This window comes from Meleagris gallopavo, chromosome 1, assembly GCF_905368555.1.
Source record: "Meleagris gallopavo chromosome 1, MGAL_WU_HG_1.1, whole genome shotgun sequence".
Taxonomy (NCBI): domain Eukaryota; kingdom Metazoa; phylum Chordata; class Aves; order Galliformes; family Phasianidae; genus Meleagris; species Meleagris gallopavo.
Genome location: NC_139404.1, coordinates 140,868,190 through 140,892,292, shown reverse-complemented (window position 1 = coordinate 140,892,292; position 24,103 = coordinate 140,868,190). Strand labels below are relative to the sequence as shown.

The 24,103-nt window shown below is 36.0% G+C and overlaps 1 protein-coding gene across 1 annotated transcript in view; it reads left to right on the top strand.

Moving 5' to 3' along the window:
* The window catches only part of ITGBL1 (integrin subunit beta like 1), a 134,570-nt gene that overhangs the window by 100,303 nt on the left and 10,164 nt on the right, over nt 1-24,103 (top strand). Inside the window, exons 8-9 of the mRNA XM_085215545.1 lie at nt 9,899-10,015; nt 22,211-22,357. Coding sequence (XP_085071671.1) covers nt 9,899-10,015; nt 22,211-22,357 — 264 coding nt within the window. The remainder of the gene's footprint in view (nt 1-9,898; nt 10,016-22,210; nt 22,358-24,103) is intronic.

Genomic DNA, 24,103 nt, shown 5'->3' with positions numbered 1-24,103 from the left:
AGTTGCTCATATTTGCCAAATTAAATAAAACAACATTAAATACATTAACTACTATTTGTAGTACTTGTTAGGGAGGCCTGGAGACTGATCACATTTCCACTGAGGTTGATACTGCAGAAAGAGTGTGACCTCACTGACAAGCTTTAATTGCTTGTTGAATGTGTTTCAACTAGCTTGAAAACTTCTAACTGCCTTTAAATGCTGGGGTTTGCTCATGTTTCCAAAAGGGAGGTGATTGTAAGTATGTGAAGCTCATAATTACAACTGTTCTCTCTAGCCCAGTTTTAACAGACAGTGCCCTGCCCCTGTCTAATCAAAGGCCAATACCAAGGCAGATGAGATATCAAAGGGCATAGTTTTCAAGGACTTTAAGCAAGTACACCTGTAGTGATAGGTAATGTGCCTAGTTAGTCTTCTTTGATAACTCTAGGCTCACTGTTTTGTTATTCCATGTACTCTTCCTGAAATACCCAGGCTCAGGGAAAATCTGCAATAAAGAATTTACTCCTAATACTTAAAATCAGGGAGAGGAAAAATAGAAGACTGGGAGGTTTTCTACAGATAAAGTTTGTATTTAAAAAGATATTAAAATATTGCCTTTAATTCTCCCATTATAGATTGCATATTTTTCTCTAAGCCAATCTTTTTGGGCACCGGGATGAAGTGTTATTTCACAGATTTCATTATTACACTTAGGGCAAAGATATTCAGAGCCATAAGGCAGTGTCTTTACAACAGATAAAATGGAAAGCCTTGTAACAGGAGGCTAGTGCACAGACTGGCCGGCTGGCAACAAAAAGGACAAATTTGTTTATGAGTGGTAGGCAAGAACATTTTGACTTGGAACAACTTGGTAGATGATGCAGTTGCTAGGTAATGTCTTTCATTTCTAGAAAACGTGTTGAGGTGAAAGCTAATCAATAAGGTAGATACAGTGTGATGTCATTTGTTGCCATGGTTTCTGAACTCAGCAGTCTGTTATCTGCAAATAATATTGATGGTTGCTATGCAGTTGAATCTCTTCATATTGTTGTTTTGCGATTATACAGCTCTTCAATCTTGGCTAAAGCTTCAAAGAACAGCGTATCTAGGAGTTTAAACACTATAATAGATAGGCTTGTATTACAACCCTAAAATATCTTGAAATTTACTGTCTAATAAACAACAGGCATCAGCAGGAAGTGAACAAGGTTAACATTTTGGTGATTAAACTTCCACAAAGCAGTTGACATTTTCTAGTAAATTAATCTGCAAATTAAATATCTCTGTGGAATTAGTGCTATGACTCATTACACGGCAGATCATGTAAAAAGGAGGTAAGCAGTCAGTCTTCTGGATGATAAGGTAGTCAAATGTCTAAAGCTACAGATGGCTCAAAAGCTATCACAGCTTCTTGAACAATGTTCTTATGTTTCATATATCTTTTACTACTAGGTTGTGGATCTTCATTAAGTTTGGAGTTTGCTAAAAAACATTTTATAGCAAGTTATGTGAATTATCAGACAACTGGGTGGGCTGAAAGGATAATGGGACTTATTTTTCCTGATTGTTGCCAAGGTAAAGGAAAAGCATTTTCAAGCCAGGTCTTTTAAATCAAATGCAATATTTTACTTTTCTTTTTCTGTAGAGATGTTAGTTTTAGTGGAATACTATGTCCTTAACTTGATTTATTGGCATCATTTTACAGTAGTTTTTTTGATAGTTTTAGTTATTGAAAGCATTTTGCAGAGAAAGAGTGAACAGATGAAAAAGCAGAGATCAGTAGTACAAGCTACAGAGCACGATATAAAAGCTGAAGTGATTTGTAGAAGGAGAAAATGCATAGTACCCATTGGTGAAGCATTTTTAAGGAAGGGATGGTCCACTGGACTATGTGAAAAGAGAAGAAAATTGACTGAAAAGCAGAAAAGAAAGAGGTTGATGGAAGAAAGGAACTAATTTATTGGAGAGAGAAGAACGAGGGGAAGGAAGGATAGGAAAAATCAGGTTATAATTTGTTGAATATTACATCTTTGGACTGACATTTGCAGTACTGTTTCCCCCCAGCTAATTCCTCCTCCTCTTCCATCTCCACTGCCTTAACAACACATTTCTTTAGAAAGTGCTTTGCCACCTTCTATCTTGTCTTCTTCATGCATCTCTCCACTGTGTGGTGACATTGACTATCGCATCTTTTTCAAACATAGAAGTAATTGCCTTCATAATCCTACTCGTCCCCTTAATATGGGGAGTGAATTGTCAAGGGCAGGAGAGCAAAGTAAGATGTCACTGGGGGAAGCAAGGCATTTGTTCTAAAATCCTGCTCATGCAAAGTGGGCAGGAGTGTTGTGGACAACTCCTCTCCTCGAGCTCCACTAGAAACTCCCTGTTGGCAGTACAGGAACACGATAGCAGCCTTCAGGAAGGGTGTCCTCAAAGCACTCCTAAGGAAAAGAGGCAGATGGATGAGACATGCTTCTTGATGATGATAACAGATGTCAACAAGTTAACATTCTGAAAAGGAACCTAGCAGCACAGCAGTGCTTCTTACCCTAATGTTTAAAGAGAGAGGAAGAAGGATAAAATAAAAAGCAAATCAACTTGAAAAAGAAGAAACAAATCAGCAGGGTTGATCAGCTAGAGCTGTAAAAGACTATCTGATGCTAAATCTGTAAAGTGCTGCTGCTGAGTGGATTTGTCTAAAGAAGTATTCACTATAAAGCTGTTACAAAGGAAGAGCATTTACTTCAGATGCCATATGCCAACTGTGCAATTAGGTTTCTAGTTATACATACTGCTTGTACTAAAGAAGGGGGCAAGCCTCAGCCATTTACAATTGCTATTGTGTAATGCTTCCTTTTGCAGTCCTGGATATTCAGTTGCTTACACCGCCATGAAGCTTTTGTTGTTTGGGATAAAATGCTTCTGTTCTTTTATTTCCTCAGAGTATTTGTCTTAGAGATATTTCTTCCTGTGTGTTTCCTTTCTCCATACGAAAAACTAAAATGTGAGACCTTTTTTAGTACACTTTCACATAATAAAGTAACTCAATTTTAAAAAAGATTAAAAGATAAAACATTTTCTGTCTTACAAAGAAAGAATAAACTCAACACACCACATATTTTATGATATGAGGTACAGGCTGGTACTTTGTACCAGTGAACAGTCTCTTAAAACATGCATGTAACAGTGGAATGAGTGTGACAGTTTATGAATTTTTGCAAATCCTGATCCCAGTAGTCACTGAAGGAAAATGATTGTAGGTGAGTTGCAGACAAAGAACTTTAAATAATCTTTTCTAATGGAAAAGGTAAGAAAACCTGTATACAGAGAAGACCCCAGAGTCACCGTGAAACTCTGTATAGTACTTCTTGCATAGCAAATGCACTGTTCCCAGCACTTATGTAGTGTACTTTGATGTTTCACGTAGAAGTAAATAGCCCAGTGTCACTAAGCTCAGTTTTGGAGTAAGTTTTCGAAGCATGTTTCATCCCTTCAGATAAAAATAAGGGCCAGCATTTAGTGAAAGAATGCTGGCCTTGGAGACTGCATGTAAGGGGAGATAATGCAGTCTGGAACAAGAACGCAACAGTTGTAGATACAAGACCTCTAAAAGTGTGTTGCAGCAATGTGATGTAGTTAATTTACTTATTTTGCTCCAAACCCTTGAATAGTGCTGAATGTAATTAATACCTGATGAAGTTTTAGCAGTTGAAATCTGGCTATTTAGGCAACGGAAAATCTCAGATTGTGCTACTAGTAGTTCACTTCAGTGTTCCGAATTCATAAAGTGAAAAGTACTTCACAAATACGAAGTCTGGAAACTTGACTTTGGATTTATTAAAGCAATTTTCATTTTATTATATGTCTGCATGATTCAGCTGAGCTCATCTCTGGAGCTTTTATAACTTTAGCTGAGGTCTTGGGTCAGTCATGCTGCAAATAACCTCTTTTTATGAGTAGACATGAGACGTGTTTGTTTTTCAGTCTATTTATTTAGAAACAGAGTTAGTTCCCTACCCAAATCTGAACAAATAGTTCTCACAGAAGTTGCAGCACAGTTTTTTTTGTCTATAAGAAGTCAAATGTGCATTTTAATGACTCAAATGATTCAGTGATTTACTGCAGAAAGAAAGTACTTGTTGTTTGAATCTTGTGAGGAACAAACAATTCTCATCAGAAAAACTCCACAAATAAAGTCCTCCAGGTGTTCACCACCCTAATGGAGCAATCCTGTATGCAATAAAGAAAGCTTCTGTTGCAGTATCAAAGCATCAGTATTGCAGCCCAATATGTCAAATGCCAGGAGGCTGTTGTACAAGATGCTATCTCCTGGGCTCTGTTTTGCACAGAAATGGGGTGCCAGGGCAACGCACTGCTGAAGCATCTCCTGCACAGCTCCACTCCTGCCTGGGATGTACCAACACTGGCACTTGTTATGTGTATACTTGTTGTATACATGCTGTGGTGAGCAGCACAGTGCACCTTCCTCATTCTGCAGCTACAGCTGAACACTCATGACAGAGGACAAGCTGCATTTAGAACTCTGATGTTCTTCATTTCTGGGAGGGGAGGAGAGAAGTAGGCCTTCAGTGCAGAAAGGAGTTTTCAAGTTTAGCAGGAAAATTGTTTGTTCGTGTAGGTGTTGAATCCTTTTTGCATCAAAATTATGGTAGCCCACCTAGCTGCTTTGTCACAATTTGTCAGGTATGTTGGAGCATTTGAGACAAACAGAATTGTACTAAGATTTATCTTTTTTAGAGAGGAAAACTTTTTTTTTTTTTTTTTACCCCGGAATATTACCACAGAATTGCACGTGATGTTGCTCAAATGTAACCTGTAGAGCATTGCTCTTGCCCGTCCAAAATCCTTGCCAGAGATAATCCCCAAGTTTTTATACTTTGTGAGAACTCAATGTTTGAAGAGGCTGTAAGGATACTTTTCCACATATTAGAGATGTTTCTAAATGTCCTTTATATAGTACCTAAGAAATAATTGTTTAGGTCCAGGAATTATCAACATTTTAAAAGCTGTGGATACCTTCAAGTATAAGGCAGTGCTATTTTTCCAAGCAGAACAATATTTTTATGCAGTTATTTTTGTTTATGAAAAGCCATTGAAGGTGTGAGAAGCCATTGCAAGACACCTGGGGAATTGGAGATGCCAATGTGTCCATTGTTTTCAACTGGAGTTTATACATTTCTCAACATTGTATAAACTCACCCAAATTAAACTTGCTCTTAATGCTTCAGACTGAGTAGTCACTAAAAGATTTTCCACCTCATTTTTGGCACGTGCTGCATATTTTTACTCATTCGTTCTCTTTACCAGTCTCTTTTGCCTCCCTTCCTTTTCCTTTACTAAAGCTGCAACATCTTTTGTGTTACTTCCTTAAGTCAAATCTGGTTTCCTCTACCCAGTATGTCCCTCAACACAGATTGATCTGTGCAAATCTCCTCATCTACCATCACTGGTTTGCCATTTCTGAACATTATTTCAGATCATCTGCTCCCATCCAGCATGAAGTGAGTTCTGGCAGCAGAAAGACACAGAAGCTTTGCTGAATGTTCTCATTGCCTGAGATTGCTTGATAGCAAAGTAATTGCAATTTCTGATAGGAAACGTTTTCAGACTATAAACCTCGAACAGCCACAGGGCAGAAAAGTTCTTCCTGAAAGCACGTTTCCTTCTGTTTATCACTGATGTGTAACAGCATCCTTCCCATGTACTGATGAACCTGATTGGCTTTTACTGCAATCTCAGCTTGGGCTGAAAGATAGTGTTGTGGTTTCGTACCATATTCCTTACACTTATAAAAACAAAAAAAAAAGCAACCTGAACAAAAAATCCAAACAATTTATTTTCAGTGAGACTAAAGATCAGCACTGCGTACAGAAAAATTGTTTATATTTAATAGTTATGGGCAGGAAAGGACAGTGAAATATATTTTATTATATTCATATATTATATTTTAATGTTGAAAGCTAAACTATCGCTCTGTCTTCCTGATACTTTTGCTATCAGTAACAGGGTAAAGATGTTTTATTACACAAATTATATACTCATAGCACAGTGTTTTAAAATGTAAATTACCTATATAAAAGAGATTGTTGTTCAGTCCGTATAGGAAACTGCCAATTGGTTTGAATGCACACAGCTAATGGTCATAGCAATCTGCATGGCAGAAGATGTAATCTTTAAGTCTGGGCACCATTTACTTTAGCTATGTTTTCAGAAATGCTGGGCAGAAAAACCAACAAAACAAAACACAAAAACAATGATAGGAAATGGTGAGTAAAATCAAAAGCTAAGTAGTCACAGCCCAGTTTTTTTTAAATTCCAGAGTAAGTTACCTAACACACTTAAGTGTTTTAGATGTGGCAAATTCCCTTTAGAAACAAAGAAAACCCTGAGCCAGTCTTTTTTCAGTCTTCAATAACAACTGTAAGTAATAAATTAATACTTTTATTGACATCAATGGGAGAAGAGTGCAAGTAAATATGAAGACTGTAGACAAAAAAATGTCTTTTATAATTATTCCATTTTTAGAATCCTGCATTGTAATAAGCATAGCTTTTTGATGCTAATAGTTAGCATAACATCCCTAAGAAACCTTCCTTCTTCTGAAGTCATCAGATGATGACATTTACTGCCTCTGTTGAGGAGAGAAAAACACTCGCTCTTAGATGTCGGAGGTACACTTGTGTCTCTTACTATTAAGGCATAGCTCTGGCTCTGCTAGTTGAATAGATGCCAAATATTATAATCTTCATGTGTTTAATTGTTTCTTCATGCTTCAGAATTTAAAGAGAATTTAGGATGTGTTTGGCAGTAGCTTTCCCTCTATAATCAGGTTGCTATGGGAAACCCATTATTCCAGACAAAGAAAGGGTGTGTTTAGTGAAGTGCTTATCCCTCTTGAAGTATAATGTGAGCTTCAAATTACTTTTGAATGACTGAATTTCTATAGTAAGTGTTTTATCATAGTAACTAAGAGAATAATGGTACAGAATAAGGTGTGGCTTCCGCTAATTCTATAGCAACACATTTGATGAAGTAGCAGTATGATTGGACAGGCTTACTCTGAATCAAATACCTTATCCTGCTTTTCCTGGGGAAGAAAATGAAATGCATTTTTCCAGAATGCTAATAACTATTGCATTTACTTATATGGCGATAAATAAAGTCTTTGGAATTTATATTTACTCCATCCTATGTAGTTAGTTGTTCAGAAGCAAAATGGATTTTTATCCTTTGTTAAATTACCTCCACAGAGTGAGCCCACCTGATACAACCTAATGAAAATTGCAGTGCTTTTAAAGGTAAAATATACCTTTTAAGTCACTTCAAAGTTGCAGTTATTTAATGCCACCACTAAATCCCCTTCTCATGTTTCCAGTGCTGATTTTGCCCCATTGAGAAAGAAAAGGAATGATGAAGTAATAATCTGACTGCTACTTTCAGCAGTGTACTAAGCTGCTATGGATGTATCTTTGAGTATTTCAAAAGAAACAGCTCAGAGAAATCTTTTTCCAGAGCACTGACTGAATAAAGTTTGTTTTCAAGACACATCTGCATTTAGATCAGATGATGTAAAGCAGACACTGGGCTTAGCGGGGATCTAGCCAGAAGAAACGTGAGCTGTTTGAATGTTGGTGTTTCATTCATTAGCTAGGATGACAAGAATAAGAAGATCAAAACCCCCTTTCTGCTTGATTTTGCAAAGCCAAGCTGAGCTTGCATTTCTTAAATGCAAAAAACACCCTGTCTGCTTGAAGATGGGATATTCCTCAGTCTTTCCCTGATAGAACTGTTTCACATGAACTAAAATAAATAAATGTCAATTGCAGCAGGGACTGTGAGGAACTGTTTCCATTCCTAACACCAGGCTCTCAAGTCATTCTTGCTTATTAATTTACACATTCCAGGAGGCATTTCTTAATTACAGATTGTGCGAGAGCCTCATTACAGAACCTTCCTTTGTTTATCCCTATGGAGAATTTTCCATCTCTGCTGACTCCTCTTTTCAAAGCAATTTGTTCAAGTGGATTTTATTGTCCTTCAAGCATCCTCCTTATTATACTGTTAGCTGGCCTGGATGCCAATGTTAAAGATGGTTCTTCTGTATATTTTCATAGATTTTCCACAACAGGTGTGTCCTGTTCATCTGTTAGGTACCTATCTGCCTAAGGGTGATTGCCTCTGCTTTGGGAAACTGGGTGATGTGGTGGTGAAGAAGCTGGTATGTCTTGGATGGATGGATAGAAAGAAACTGTGAAATCCCCAAAATGTGACAAGGTGGACACATTAAAAGTCTTTAAAAGTGGTTTTGTTTTTGTTTTTGTTTTTTTTAAGGATTAGTTTTATACCAGTTACAAATGCTTTCCTTGTTAAATTATTGTGGATTAGAGCAGACATGCAAATAACATCAACGATTCTGCATCCAATCATATCTTAGATGTTGTCAAGATTATCAAATACAACTTGTCATGATTTGGTGAATGAAATTTCTTTTATGATTCTTTCTGCAACTAATATCCTCATACAATTGCCCATACAATGTAGTTTTAAAATAATATATATTATAAAGATATCATGAGTTATTTGCTGCTAATTCTTTTTTATCTTTTAAAAAATTATAGTACTTTAAGATGATCATAAGCATGATTCTAGATTGAGTCCTGAACATTTAATTTCCATTCAAATGTGCAATGAACATTGGTGCATGGAAGGCTGAAGAGCCAAGCAGCAATAGAATAAGTGGGAAATGTTGTCCAGAAGTGACAAAGTCCATCTGACTTCAGTTTATTTAGATTGATTTTGTTGAAAAACAAGTGTAACAAATTTGAGTTAAGAGTTAAAAATGATCTGGTTGAATGTTGACGTAAAAGATCTTATTCTCATGAAACTTACAGTTTGGAAAGTCCCACTGAGGTTCTCCTTAAGTCCTTTTCTCATTGCAGAAAACATTTCAGCATGTGCTGAAAAGAAAAAAGCTGATTTTTTTTTTATTCATCATGAAAAGCTATGCTTGAGGGCTTTTTGATTTAGAATGATAGTTGCTCCTACTGTAAATTTGGGTTCTGCAATCAGTAGTGTTCAGGCTCACACTGCTGCTGTGATTAAATTAGATCCAGAGAAACAGGCTGTTCTGTATGTTATGCATATGTCTGGTGGTGCTTTTCTTTGTATGTGCTATCTTTTCTGAAGACCATTTATCCCTGATTTGTGTCATATTTTGTGCCTTCTTATAGTATCATGATGTTTAAAAAAAATATATATATATATAACTATGCAGTCAAAGTCTTAGAAAATCACTGTTATCCGAACTAGAGCTTTGCTGAGTCTGTTCACTCCTTAAGCCCTGCAGAGTTTTCCTATGATGAGGTTGATGGAAGGCTATGACAGAGATTATGCTTTCTATTTCTGTGTCCTGAGGTCTAGATTTCATTTTGTTTGTTTTCCAAATGCCCAAGAGAGAATTTAAAGAGTTATGATTCTACATGAATGAAGAAGATAGCATCTTAGATAGTCTAGTGCATAAATGATTTAATTCTAATTTAATTTCTTTCCAAGTTTCTGAGATTTGTGCTAAATATTTTAGATCAATTACAGAGGTTAATTATGCAGTTAAACATGTGCCATAGTTCTGTTATGCAAAACTGATGTATGATGCAGATACAATGCCAATGATTGTCTATTATTGCTGTCTCCAACAGGACATAAAAACAATATATTTTGCTTCCTGTTGCCATGGAGAAAGGATAATTTTGTGGGTTTTTCTAATAGAATTTATATGCATACTTAATAATTAATGCAGAGTGACATGTCTTTGAGAGGTAGAGTGTAGAACAAGTTTGTTATATAATTTAATTTATTTTACTGAAATTTTACCTATAAAAATATTTTCTTCTTACAGGAAAATGTGAATGTGGCCAATGCACTTGTTTCCCTCCAGGAGACAACAGAGTCTATGGAAAAAACTGTGAATGTGATGATCGGCTGTGTGAAAGTGTGGACGGCAATGTCTGTGGGGGTATGCATTCACTTAATATAATATAATTAGTATAAATCTTGGCCATTTATAATCTTCTATTTCCCCTGATTATATAACATAAGTATATAAGTATTGTAACATAAATAACATAAGCAGTATAAGTATTGAATTTATTTAAAAACTCCAGAAGCACTAATAGTGAACTGGATTAGAGATAACTGATAGCACATATGCTAAGTGTTATTGTATATATCAAATTCCATCAGTATTCTTTAAAGAAGAATCAAGATATTTAAATGAAACTTGAAAAATTAAGTAATCTTACCTTTGCGTTTTGTGTAGTTGATTTACTGAGAACATTGTATTTTACTTTATGTTAATAATGACCACCAATACATTTGAATATTTCATATTCCGTAACAGTGATGTTTCTATCTTCTTAGAAAGTAGAACATATTTTGAAATAATCTAAATGCTTGACATATATTGTAATCATACTTGTACATTCAGATGGTTTATTTTAGTGTTGATAATGAAAACCTCACTTCTTGGTTTTGCAGTGATGAATGTTGGCATTAAGAAATAAGATTTAGATATGTAAATGCATACATAACATATAGTATTTAAAAACACGGTAATCGTATTTGTCCTAAATGCTCTCTTTCTATATTTTATTGGCTTTTTAATAATAATCTTAACATTACAATAGAAAATTATATGAATCATATTTTATTATATCTCTTATTTCTATCTAAAACAAACAAACAAACAAACCATATTGCTTCATAATCTTTGTGCACACAAAATTTCTGACTATAGGGAATCTTTCTTCCGGGGCTCTGCCAAGCAGAATGGAAAATTTGATTTAAAATCTCTAACCAACAATAAAAATAGTACATAACATTCAGGATAATTCAATAATATGAATGTGTAGAAAGATAATAATTTGAAATTTAATTTTATTTAAAAGATATCAAAGCAGATAAAAGCACTGAAATCCTGGGATGGATTGGTTATAAGTTAAATAGCTGGAAACCAAAATTCATCATCTTCCATAATTAAAAATATCTGTTCCACTTATGTCATTCATATTTTACATTATTCAGAGACAATGCTTCAGTGTTAATACTGCTAATTGAATTGCACATTTTGGAAATCATAGGCAAAATTTCCATTGTCCATTATTAGTTATAGTGATAATTTTAACTTTCATTGTTGGCTAGAGGACCTCACTCTGAAATGATAATCAGCTCAACAGTGTCTATTTTCACTCTGCTAGAAAAACCCTAATTCACATTGTTATCTAAATAAACTCTTCCCTTAAGTCTAAATGGTGTTGTCCATGCCAATGGCAGAAAATAACTAATTCAGTTTAAGGGTGGCTGTTTTTTTGTTTTTTCCCTAATTTTGAAACAATAAATAGAAAGGAAAATCAGTTCATGAAATTATGAATCAGAGTTAGACTTAAGCTCAACTCCTTCACTTTTACTCAAGCTGATAGTTTAATTGGTAATGGTTCTCTTCAAATGAGAAGGAATTGTACAGGAAAAAAGCAACTGAAGTTCCAGTGTCCAGCTTTAATTGCAGTGCACAGCATGTGTTTTCAGAATTTCAAAAGGCCAAGCCTATGATTTTAGTATTCTAGAGAGCTGAGCTCGTTCTTAATTCTTTCCCCGCAAACTGTACATAAGCAACTTGTCAACCTGACGTCTCTTGGAAGTAAAGGGAGATAAGCAAGCAAAATACAACATGATGATTAAATCCACCAAGATCTGAGCTGGCTTCTGAAATGCCTCAAGAGAGATCAGAACATCTTTTCTCACTTGCAGCTGACTGAACTACATGAGGCACAGCTGGTCTCTGGAGTTATAGGCTTCCCAACTAGAAGCCGTACTGCAGTTAATAATGACTGCTAAAAATTGTTGGATTTTTGTGGTAGAACTGTTGGGATTCCAGTCGTAAATAATTGGCAGGTTATTTTTTCATATTCCCATCATTTTCCTTCTCGTTCTATTATATTTTAACATATAGAATCGTAGAATCACAAGGTTGGAAACCTGAGAGATCATCTAGTCCAACTGTCCTCCCATCACCATTGCTACCACAAGCACTAAACCACGTTTCACAGCTCCTCATCCAGATGCCTCTTGAACACTACCAGGGACAGCGACTCCACCACCTCCCTAGGCAGGCCATTCCAGTGCCTGACCAACCTCTGAGAGAAAAAGTTCTTTCTTATGTCTAACCTACATCTCTTCTGGTAACAACTTGCAGCCATTTCCTGTTCATTTCACATATCAGTTAACATATTTTTAGATTACTGTAGATTAGGTTGTAATTTACTTCTTGAAGCATGTCCCTATATCATGGGATATATATAGGTATCGTACTGATCACACTAATCTCTCCCATATACCACTTTCTCATGGCTGCTGGAGCTCAAGAGCACCTTCTTCACTCATGTTCCCTTCACTATATTTTTCTCCCTTTTCTTACTAGTCACATATCCTGAGACCTCATTTTTTTTATATCATCCGGTGTCTGTCTATGCTTCTGATCCACCTGCCCAAGAAACTACTGCTTCACCTCAATAATTGATTTCCTTGCTGCTTCCTTAAGTTTCTAGAACTTGAGCTGTAAGTTCTATATGCAGGAATGTTTATATCTACATTATCTTTAGAGAGTCCCCATTGATTGCAGCTTTCTCTTATCTCACTAAGTGGAATCCTCTCACTTTCATGCTCATAATATGAGCTGCTTACTCTATATACATTTTCTGCTTCCACTCTGGCTTTCAACCAGCCAAATTTGTCTCCCTACAGTTTCTGATGAACTACTTTTGTTGTTATCTTTTTCATCTCTTCAACAGCACCTGATATGACTGACAGCTTCAACCCAATCCTTTAGGAATTGTCCAATATTTTGTTTGACTCTAACTTTCTTTCTGATAGCGTTTCAAATAATTCTTTTGATACATGGTGTTTCTCATCTCTTCACTTTTATAAGATTCTATCACCTTTAGCCTTGTTTCATTTCTCCTTTTGTAGTTTATTTTTTCACAGAACTTCTCCCACTAATTTTGTGTTAATGGCACACAAATCTCTCTGTTCCTTATGCGTTTGCCCTGCCTTTTATCTCAACCTAAACCTCTTAAATCTCTTGCTGAACTGCTTATACTTTCCCCTTCTTTTCATGATTATTTTTCTACCACTGTCACTACCTATGCAATCACTCTCAGGCCGTAAACTCTTGGTAGTAACTGTATGCAGAGAACTATAAGATGGACTCTGAATGTGCAGTCTGACACTGAGCACTGAGAGCCTGTAAGCACGCAGAAAGAAAACCAGTGTTTTCAGATAAAACACATTCTGAAATGAGAAATGTGAATGACAACCTTAACCATTTGGATAAGAATTTTTACCAGCCTTCTCTGACCAGCGTAGATTGATTAATAGCTTGCTTTCCAGACCAGCTGTGCATGCAATAGTAGAAAGACATGAGGTGAAGGATATGATAAATTAGAGTACAATGGAGTGAGACCTTATTATCATGCTTCTGTATGATTGTAGTGAGTCATTCACTTAAAAATTAAGCTGCCCATCATTGCAATACCAGGAATAGAGACGTTTCTTCTCCCCAAAGACAGAAGTTGCATGAGGACTTGGAAAAGATTCCACAGCCTTCTGTTAGTACTTGTGGATTCTCCTTCCTTTGTCCATGCCTCTGCACAGAGACTTACAATGGCTAGAGGAGGTGTCTCATGAAGCCTTTGAGACTGCTATGTTCTACCTACTTAAGGGCCCATTACTTGGAGACCCGTTTATTTCAGTGATCATAGAATCATGGAAAGATTTGAGTTGGAAGAGACCTTAAAGATCATCTAGTTTCAACCCTCCTACTGTGGTCAGGGTTGCTACCGACTAGATCAGGCTGCCCATGGCCCCATCCAACCTGGCCTTGAACGCCTCCAACACCTCCAGAGATGGGGCCTCCAGAACATCTCTGGGCAACATGTTCCAGTGCGTCACCACTCTCTGAGTAAAAAATTTTCTCCTAATATCTAACCTAAATATTCTCTGTTGTAGTTTAAAATCATTTCCCTTTTTTCCTATCACCGTGTGCCCATGTAAAGAGTAATTTCCCTCCTGTTTATAAACTCAATTTAAGTATTGGAAGGTTGAAATGAAGTCTCTCCAGAGCCCTCTCTTCTAAAAGCTAAACAAGCCCAGTTGTCTCAGTCTTTTTTCACAGGAGAGCTGCTCCAGCCCTCTGACTATACTCGTGGCTCTCCTGTGTACCCATTCCTACGTCATTCCTGTGCTAGATTTCCAGGTCTGGATGCAGTACTCCATTGGGGCCTTACAAGGGCAGAGTAGAAATGGATAATCCCCTCCCTCTCCCTGCTGGCCATCCCTCTTTTGGTGTAGCCCAAGATACTCTCGGCCTTCCGGGCTGCAAGTGCTTGATGAGTCTCCATCAAGCCATTTGTACACCAAAACCCCAAGTCCTTCTTGGCAGGACTGCTTTCAGTGAGTTCTCCTAGCCTGTTCATGTATTTGGGATCACCCTGACACAAGTGCAACATCTTATTCTTGGCATTATTGAATCTCATTCAGTTCATCTGGGCCCATTTTTCAAGCTTCTCCAGATCCCTCTGGATGACATTCCTTCTTTTTATTGTATCACTTGCACCACTCTACTTAGTGTCATCAGCAAACTTGCTGAGGGTGCTCTCAATTCCACTATTTAGGTAATTGATAAAGATGTCGAAGAGCACTAGTCCCAAGAGGGACTCCTGGAGGATACCACTAGTCACTAGTCTCCACCTGGATATGGAACTATTGATCACAAACCTCTGGCTGTGACCATTCAAGCAATTCCTTTTCCACTGAACAGTCCATCTTTCAAATTCATGTGTATTTTCAATTTAGATATAGGAATGTGATGTGGGACCATATCAAAAGACTTGAAAGATTATGTAAGATTTGCCCTGAGGTATTGCAGTGCTGCTACACAGCAATATTATACATCATGCTTTCTTTGACTTTACCAAGTTTTTGATTATTTCTTGTGGAAATTAAATACTTTTAGTGCCGACAACAGCACATACATGACTGAAGCCAGCAAGAGTTCTGTCTTGGCACAGCTGTGTAACTGAAGTATAAAAGGTTTAATTTGTATTTATCTTGTGTCCTGGTGAGAGGTATATTCTCTTTTTCCTTTGAGGTTATGGCTGTCCTACAAACTGCAGATGTGTCCTGATCTTACAAGTATTTCCCCTACTGTGTCCAGTAATGTTTTTCAGTGACGTCATCGTTGGCTGCTCCACCTCATTGGGCTGACTGATGTTCTACATGTTCTGCTCTCTTTCACGACTGAGGGCAGGCAGGCAAAAAGAATTCAGGACAACAGTAAAGATCAATTTGAAATTGATCTGATAATGCTCTTAACTCCATTCATTTTGATTTGTTCTATGGACCATGATGGGCTTAGCTGTGAGTTCTTGTCATAGCAAAACTTAATCATTGAAGAAATGCACCAGAAGCCCTTCTGGGTTTTCAACATGCTATTAGCAGGTGCAGGATTATGCTACTGAAAAACTCTATGATAAAAACAACAAGAAAAAAAAAAAAAATTGGTTGAAACTCCACACAAGCTTTGATGGTGCAAATAGCAAGAACTGAAACTCACAATGAGTAACAACACATAGCAGGACCTTTATATAGCAATAGGAATGATCCCATACTGTTTTATGTCAATATTTCAGTCTCTGCTTTATATACTGTGCAAACAAGATAATCAACTTTGAAGGGATCTTTTCATATTCAGTCCCAGATGCCTGTGACTGAAATTCCATTACAAAACAACCAAAACTCCGGTCATCCCAGTAAGCCAAATTTTGACTAGTGGCAAAATCAGACTTCAAGAAGCATGATATGTGTATTTTCAAGCATGCAAATTGGCCTTGATTACTTCTTAACTTTTTGTTTTGACCACAACACATCAGAATTTAATCATAACACTGTATGGAATCCAGTCAGGTAATTGAATAGTTGGCATATCACAGTCTTTTCCATCAAGGAATACATGCAGCTATCTTCTTTGTCTGTTTTTCCCAATTCTTCTAGGCTCATTACTTTGAGATTCTGATTTTGGTTTGAAGGTTTGTAAAAGCTGGAGGAACTGCTTTGTACTTTGGAGAAAATACTCAGCTAATAAATAGCACTTCAGGTCTGCATTCACACTTCTTTCTCCTCTAAGAGCAGGAAATCCATGTACTGAAACTCTACATAAGAATGTACCTTATTTTTTTAATGAAATGAAATCCCCAAGTAAATTAATTTTCACCTCTTAGACACAGTCTCTCACTGATTAATTCACTCACACTCTCACACTCACAGAACTGCAAACAGACAAGTGTCTGGGTTTAAGTGCTTGGTCAAGATCATTTCTGTGTGACATGGAAGATGGACAAGAGACACCAGTCATCAAGCTCGTACTAGATCTTTTCTTCTTAGTGAACAACCACCTGGTGGTTGTCTTTTATTTCCTTTAGAACCTACCACTTAAGATGATTTTCTTGACTCAGGATTTTGCTTACTTCCACACAGGCCTTGCAATTTTTGTCTTGACATCCCTAGAACAATATTGTTCCTGTTGGGATCAAAAGGAAAGGCATGACATATTTATACTATGCACACTGTTTTTATATCTTTTACTATGGAGCACTCAGTCTTTTGATGACATCAAGTCATCATGGTCTTGACAACACATAGCTCAGTTTTCCTGATGTGAATGTGCTGTTGGATGCCAATGCAGGCCATGATTTTAACCTAATTCGGGTGTTTCTTCTGGTGCTTACCTAAACATTTCCATCCATACTTTATTTACAATAGCATTAAGATTTCTAATAGCAGCCTCTATGTATTGGCAGAAAACAAGGGAAAAAGTATGATTCACAAGTCTACATTTATTTGAAGCTACAATTGCCAGCTTTCTGTTTTAAACTTCAGGAACAAACACAAAAACTTCTAAATCATGTTCTTAAAATCACTGAAGGATTTTAGGATCGCATAAACATTACCTGTATGTACAGTGAATGACGTCCCTCCCAAGAGGCTGGTATAACTTACCCCTAATTGCTATGCTCCTTTGAACATAAATTTTTCATTACTCTCCAGCTAGACTAAGTAACTTCAGAGGACATGCGGATTTCATTTTTTGGAATATAACTATGTATGTTATGTGGTAAACAGCAACGGTAAATTCTTCTTAATGAAGATTTCTAGGTCCATACCACAGAAATCATGAATGACATTTATTCTCTCATTCTCTTTTATAGTGAGGCAGAACCACGATATTTTTAGATTGCATGCTCTTATAAGACCAATAAGTTCATAACCATTATGAGAGAGCTGTGATTAATGATACACTTCATTAAGCAAAGCTAACTATTAATATTATGGTGCAGTTGCTGTTAGACAGTTTTCTCATTTCTTGCAGTAATATTGATTCATAGAAGAAATATATAAGATATAATGTTGCTAAAATGCTTAGTAACAACAGTTAGAAAAGAAAAAAAAATCAGTCTATCATCCAATTAAAGACAGCTTTTGATAGTATTTGGCCTGAAAATTCAGAAATATAGATTCAACTCCTGACTCTGCTATGGAGTTCACAAACTATCAGCTGATAACCATCAACGGAAAGTCTTCAGTTATCTAAATGTAGGCACCTCGTATGATTTCTGATGTCCATATCCAACCATAGCATGCCTCTAAAAGAGCATAGGGATGCTTGTATAGTTACTGCCATCATGATGAAGTCCTTGATGCTTTAGATTATGTCAATCAGCACTAGGCATATGAACTCAACTTGTAATTTCTCTTTTGTTCCTTTTGTGTTCAGATAAAAATTTTTTTCCTCTCCAACATATTTTTCATCTTTTCTATTGAAACCTCTTCAGCACAGGGACCAAGTTCTCTTGATTGAGAAATCTGAAAGCATGCATGGTTTATTCTGTATTAAATTTAATTATTTAGATAACTTCTTTTCTTTTCTTTTCTTTTCTTTTCTTTTCTTTTCTTTTCTTTTCTTTTCTTTTCTTTTCTTTTCTTTTCTTTTCTTTTCTTTTCTTTTCTTTTCTTTTCTTTTCTTTTCTTTTCCTTTCTTTTCTTTTCTTTTCTTTTCTTTTCTTTTCTTTTCTTTTCTTTTCTTTTCTTTTCTTTTCTTTTCTATTTATTATGGATTTCTGTCCTGGTGACTCAGACATCTGTGCAGAAATATAAAAAGTTAACACTTCACTTACATACATAAAGCATTTAGTTTGTTCATCTTTTAAAACAGCATGAAACATGACTGAGGTTTGGATTAAGCTTTCTAACAGAATCTTTCTGTTGAAATAAGCAATAAAGGACTATTAATGTATCAATTTTTAAGTTGACTGAGAGATATTAATTCACAAAGCCCAAAAGGGTCTTATACACTGAACTTCATGTATTGGTCTATAAGTAGCCATTATGTTACACATAGGACTCCCTTATATTGAATTCTGTGTACTACGTGCAACTAAAGCTTGTCTCTGAGAAAGGCATCCAGCCATGCTCTAAAGACTATTGGTCCATACCAATGTCACTAGATAGTTTACTCCAATAATTACCATCCCTGTATAACTGTTTTTTCACTTTTCAGATTATCTCAATTTGTCAGTACCAGCTTTTCTCTCTGGTTCTCACTTTGTCTTTCTTTGGTAGTTGGAGAATCCCCATTCCAATCCCTTCAAAGAAGGGAGTTCAGATGTTGCTGAAACACTTAGTCTTTTTTTTTCATTTGTTTTGCTTTTTTTTTTTTTTTTTTTTTTTTCTTTCTTTGGTTAGCTTTTTCGACAGTGAGGTGAATAGGTACAGATCTTTGACGATCTTTCAAGAAGTCATTTTCTTTGCCCTTTGAATTCTTTCTTTGGAACTTTTTGTGACTTCCAAGTATCTCAAAATCTTTTCAAACATGGATTGTCACAGTGTGTTTCCACCTCCTCAGTGCTCTAAATGTTCCTACTCTGTTCCTATTCATTCCTCTCCTTTTACATACATATGAAGATTGCATTAGACCTCTTCATGGAAATTTCAGTTGATTTGCCTGTCTCTTCCATGCTTCAAGCTGAAGTCACAGTCCACCTTTATTAGACTTGGACAAAACGTATAATGGAAACATAATAGAAAATAAGTATTTTGCTTTCAGTTTCTGCTTGGTTTCTCTGACTTTATTTTTCATAGCTGGCATTCTCCTGGTATTCTGATTTTCAAAAAAATAAAAAACAGTGATCCACTATTTTTTTTTTTAACCAATCGTTTTAGTATATTTGGGCAGGTTAATAAAGCCTGCTCATTTAGGAATATTTCTCCCAGATATATGATTTTTAATATTCTTTTATGCTAATAATATAATATAAAGTACTTTACTATTCTTAGGTAATAAAGAGAAAATCCTGTTTATACTTAAATATAGAGAGAAATATTTGTCTCATTTAATATTTTGTTCCAAACTGGGGATCCTGCACTTTGCTGAGATTTTTCCTGTTCATAATACACATTTAAAATTTATTGTTAATCTGCTTTTTATTTTCTGGTCTCTCTTTCTTTCTTCTTTTTTTTTCCCCCTCTGTTATGTCAGTTTTATTCAAAACTAAACTTCTCATTTAAATGGGTTGCTTTGGATGTGCATCTTTCTCACTCCTAACTAGTAAAGCCTCTCCGTTATTAGTGGACTTCTCTCTTATACAGTGTAGTTATTCGGCTATCAGACAAATTCTTTATACAGGACAGTTAAATTCATATTTTAAAAGCTGATGGTTTATCTCCCTCATCTATGGTCAATGTTGACTTTATTGTATTCATATATATTTTATTAGTTTGAGAAATTTGTTCTCTGGAGGTGTCAGATTTTCTTTAAGGCTTCTCTGAGTTTGCTGTTTTTGAACATTATCTAACTATCATTTATTAGTCCATAAATAGCCCATTCCTCTGAAATGATTAATTTACTGTTTTCATCATAATAAATTCACACATACTGGTGCCTTTTGTACTAGAAAATTATTGTGTATTATTTTTATGAATGAAGATTTATCACAGTAAGCAATTTGTTTGTGATTTTAACTGTTTTATTTTAAATCTGAATTTTAAATCTGATAACAATCCATTACATTCCAGTTGATTTGTTTATTCTGAGCAGTTAAATTGGTATCTCATTACTTTAGCCAATTCAGTACCCTTGAACTTTACATCTTCAATTAGAGATTTTTCTTTTCTATTTTTCTATATTCTTGAATTTTAAACTCCTCCTTGAAGGAAATTATCTTCAGAACAAAAAACTTCTACGCTTTCTGTTACTATTGCTCCTCATAATTTTGAGAGCCTGACATTCACTGAATGAAACTGGGACACTTTTAAAATAATTTGAATATTGCTTTCAACTGAGAAGCAATGTTTATAATGTTTTGGTCCTTCTGTTTAGTTTGTCTTGTTTGAACATCTTCAAACAAATGCAAGTGGGATATAAATAAGTAATCCAAATAAAACAGGTTTTCATAGGCTCTTTCCTCATTTCACCTCATAATATAGTAAATGCTACTTTGGTAAAATAGATTCCTCAGAGAAAGAAACAGACCAGTCCTTCATGCTCTAGGGATTTATACGGTTGTATTGTGTTTAAGCAGTGGGGACTGCAGCTGTGGCTTCTGGGAGATGAGAAGCTACCCTAGGTTGTACACAGACAGTTCCATTTGGCTCCAGAAGTGAGGATAGAAATGACCAATGCAATGTATGTCAAAATTTTATGTGGAAATTTTGTTTCCTGTAAATAGATGCTTATTTGTTACTTTTTTATTTGACTTACATGAAGGCTTTACAAGCATGATCATTCTCTGCATTCTTTAGATCATAATGACTATACAAGAAAAATGAAGCAAAATTACTTTCTTGGTGGAATGATCATAGGTTTCTTTCTTTTCTTTCCTAAAATGACTAAAAATATTTGTAACTCTACAACTAATTTTCTGACACTTAAATCATGTTGAGCATCTTGCTTATCATTAGTTGACATATTCTTAAATGTAATCTGTATGTTGCTAAGAAAGAAATAGATAAGGCAGATAAAAATACTCTGAGAGAAACTTATCTGTAGTAAGTTTATGTAGACAATGCACAGCATCTAAGTGGGAGCTGCATATGGGACAGCATATCCAGTTGTTTACCTCCTCTTTTGTTTTGCTGTGTGGTATCACTGTGTTTTCCAAACATAACAAAGAGTCTATGGCAGCATTACATTTCACTTATTGCTTGTTCAATTCATAATATTTGATATATATTAAATGCATATATGTAAATTTGTAATTGCTAAATCTCACTTGCAAAATTGTTAATAAAGCCATGTTCTTTGTTACTGAACATTTACATTTGTGTAGAAAATAAGACCAAAAAGAATTAAGAACAATCAATACACGATCTGAGCTGCAAAAATTCTTCTGAACATTTAGATGTCTGTGAATATGGACAGCTCCAAGACTTTGGAGCTTTCAGTGTTTTCTAATATAAATTAGTGAAGTATTTGGCTGTCAGCACTTGCAGCAAATTGCAATAGTTATCTCTCCTTTGGGCTGCTGACAGTCTGTCTCCTAGTTTGTAAAGTCAAGTTATGCTGTTTCACAAGAAGTACACAAATAAGAAAAGTAAAATTGCTGATTTTAGTCTCTGCATCCTACAGTTTAGTGCTTTGCCAGATACTCCTACAACTTGTTCCCAACTTCCCAGCTCCCAGATTATCTCAGTTCCCTCATTTCCACCTGTGTTCTACACAGGAGACGGGATATGACAAAAAGTCACTGATATATATAATTCACTTCTTTTAAGCCCAGTAAACTAATTAACTAGCTACAGATTGATTAACTGATTTTTTTTTTTTTTTTTTTTTCCAACACGAATTACAATTCTGTGATGAAAAGTGAAGTACTGGCTAGGATATATTTCTTATTTCTTTTTCCCATTTTCCATTTCTGTATTCTTGTCTGTATTTGTTGACACTTTTTCCTCTTTCTGTTTCCTTTTTTCCTTTTCCTGTTTCCTTTTCTTTTCCTCCATAGCATGCCCTTTACAATGCAGAGATCTGGAGCTGATCTCAACTATGACCACATTCACAGTTTTCTGCTTGTTTTGCTAATAACCCAACTTGGTGTCATTACAGGCCATGGCATCTGTTCATGCGGCCGATGTGTTTGCCAGGAAGGGTGGTTTGGAAAGTTGTGCCAGTATTCAAGGAAGTGCAACATGACAGAAGAGGAGAGCAGAAGTCTCTGCGAGTCTGCGGATGGTGTATTATGTTCAGGAAAGGGTAAGGACTGACAGCTTATCTACTCCACAGCAGTGCCCCTGCAGAAGAAATGGTCAGATTCTGGCAGACTAATGTGCATGAAATTGGGCTGTTGTTTAGTAACTCTTTCAAAGGCACGCGTTATTAAAAGAATTTACATTTGGCTCTGTCATGCACTTACATCCATTTTGTCAAACACCCACTGCAGCCATACATGCTTAATGGCATTAATGTTCTATGCAGTTTGTTAATAGCTTATAATTTCCTTCATCTGTTTATCTGATGCTTTGCATTAAGCATCTGTACATTATAAACCAAATGTTAGCACTCCATCTAGTCTGAGGGACAGAATGCTACCTGGAGTAACGCTGGAGTGGGCAAGATGGAAAATGTAATATCTCAGGCAAAAATAAGTTGAGGATAGAGCTTAGCAGCAACGTTCAGTACATGTTGCACCCTGCCAGTGCAACAGCAAATGAAAGGTAGATATCGGTAGTCCCCATGGCAGAATCCAACACATTCTCTTACCTCCTAACTTTTATGAAGGTGGTTATGTCAGCTTCAGTCCAGCTATAAAAACTTGCCAGAGGGAGAGATAAAATTTAAAAAATCTTGATAATTAACTCAAATTGTTCTCTGAGGTTCTTACCCTGCAGTCTTTCAGGAGATGGCTAATTGCATTACTGGAAGGAGGGTTTCTTTGCTCCCCTTTAGTGCAAGCTGTCTCTTTTTTTAATGTAATATAGCTAAAAGAGAAGAGATGGTAAATGGGTGGTGAGATTAGCTGGAGGCTGGAATGCCCCCACTCAGAGATGGATGTGCCATCTCCTATGTCCATACATCCACTGCATCAATAATGATCATCTTACCTGTTAACTGGAGAAAACACTTAAGAACCTTCTACAAGGCAGAATTCAAATTGCCCTTTCCGGTAACTTTTATGCGTATATGCATATGGATTTTTCAGCCTGATCTTCTTCAACCTGTTTATGGCTTATCCAAATTCCTTCCTGTTATACAATTTTATTTTTTGGATTTATTTATTTATTTTGCTAAAGTTGGTGCAAAGTCATGGAAAAGGAGAAAGTTGTGTTTCACAATTACTTCTAGAGGATGTAACTATCTATCTTTAAATTAGGGTACACGAAAGAGAATAATGAGTTTCTGCAGGACTGAAATTACTCTGTTGCAATACAGAAGCTAACTTTGCTCCTCATAGGCATGGTCTCCCTGTGATTCTTTATATAAACCGTGAAGATGAGCAATGAAATACGCAATATTGGATTCTAAATAAAAGTTAAAATTAAAAATGGTCTTGAATTTTAAAATATTTGCATTATCTGCCACCTTTAGGGTGGCTGAAAATTGCTTTTTCCAGCCTGTGGGTTTTTCTCCATCAACAAGTAACTTTAAGTTCACATATCAGGGCATATGTCAAAGTAAATTGAGGCTTTGGGAACAAATCACTTGTCAGAAACTTGCAGAGACATCAAGAACCTTTTCTCCCTCTCTGTTGGCTAGTCTGCTTGGGGAGAGGTTTGGGATCTTGTAACTGGTGTAGGCTGGAGTGTTCTGGAAGTTGCCATGAGTTGTGAAAGTGCTTTTAAACTTGGCTTCATTAATGTAGGGAACAAAGTTCCAGATGTGCTACAATTTTAGTTCACTGTTGAACATTTATTTTCTACAGGAGTTAAAATTCTGACCCTAAATCCATGTTCAGGAATGCTAGTGGGATTTTTTTCTTAAGTTTCTTTGACCAAAGTTTCC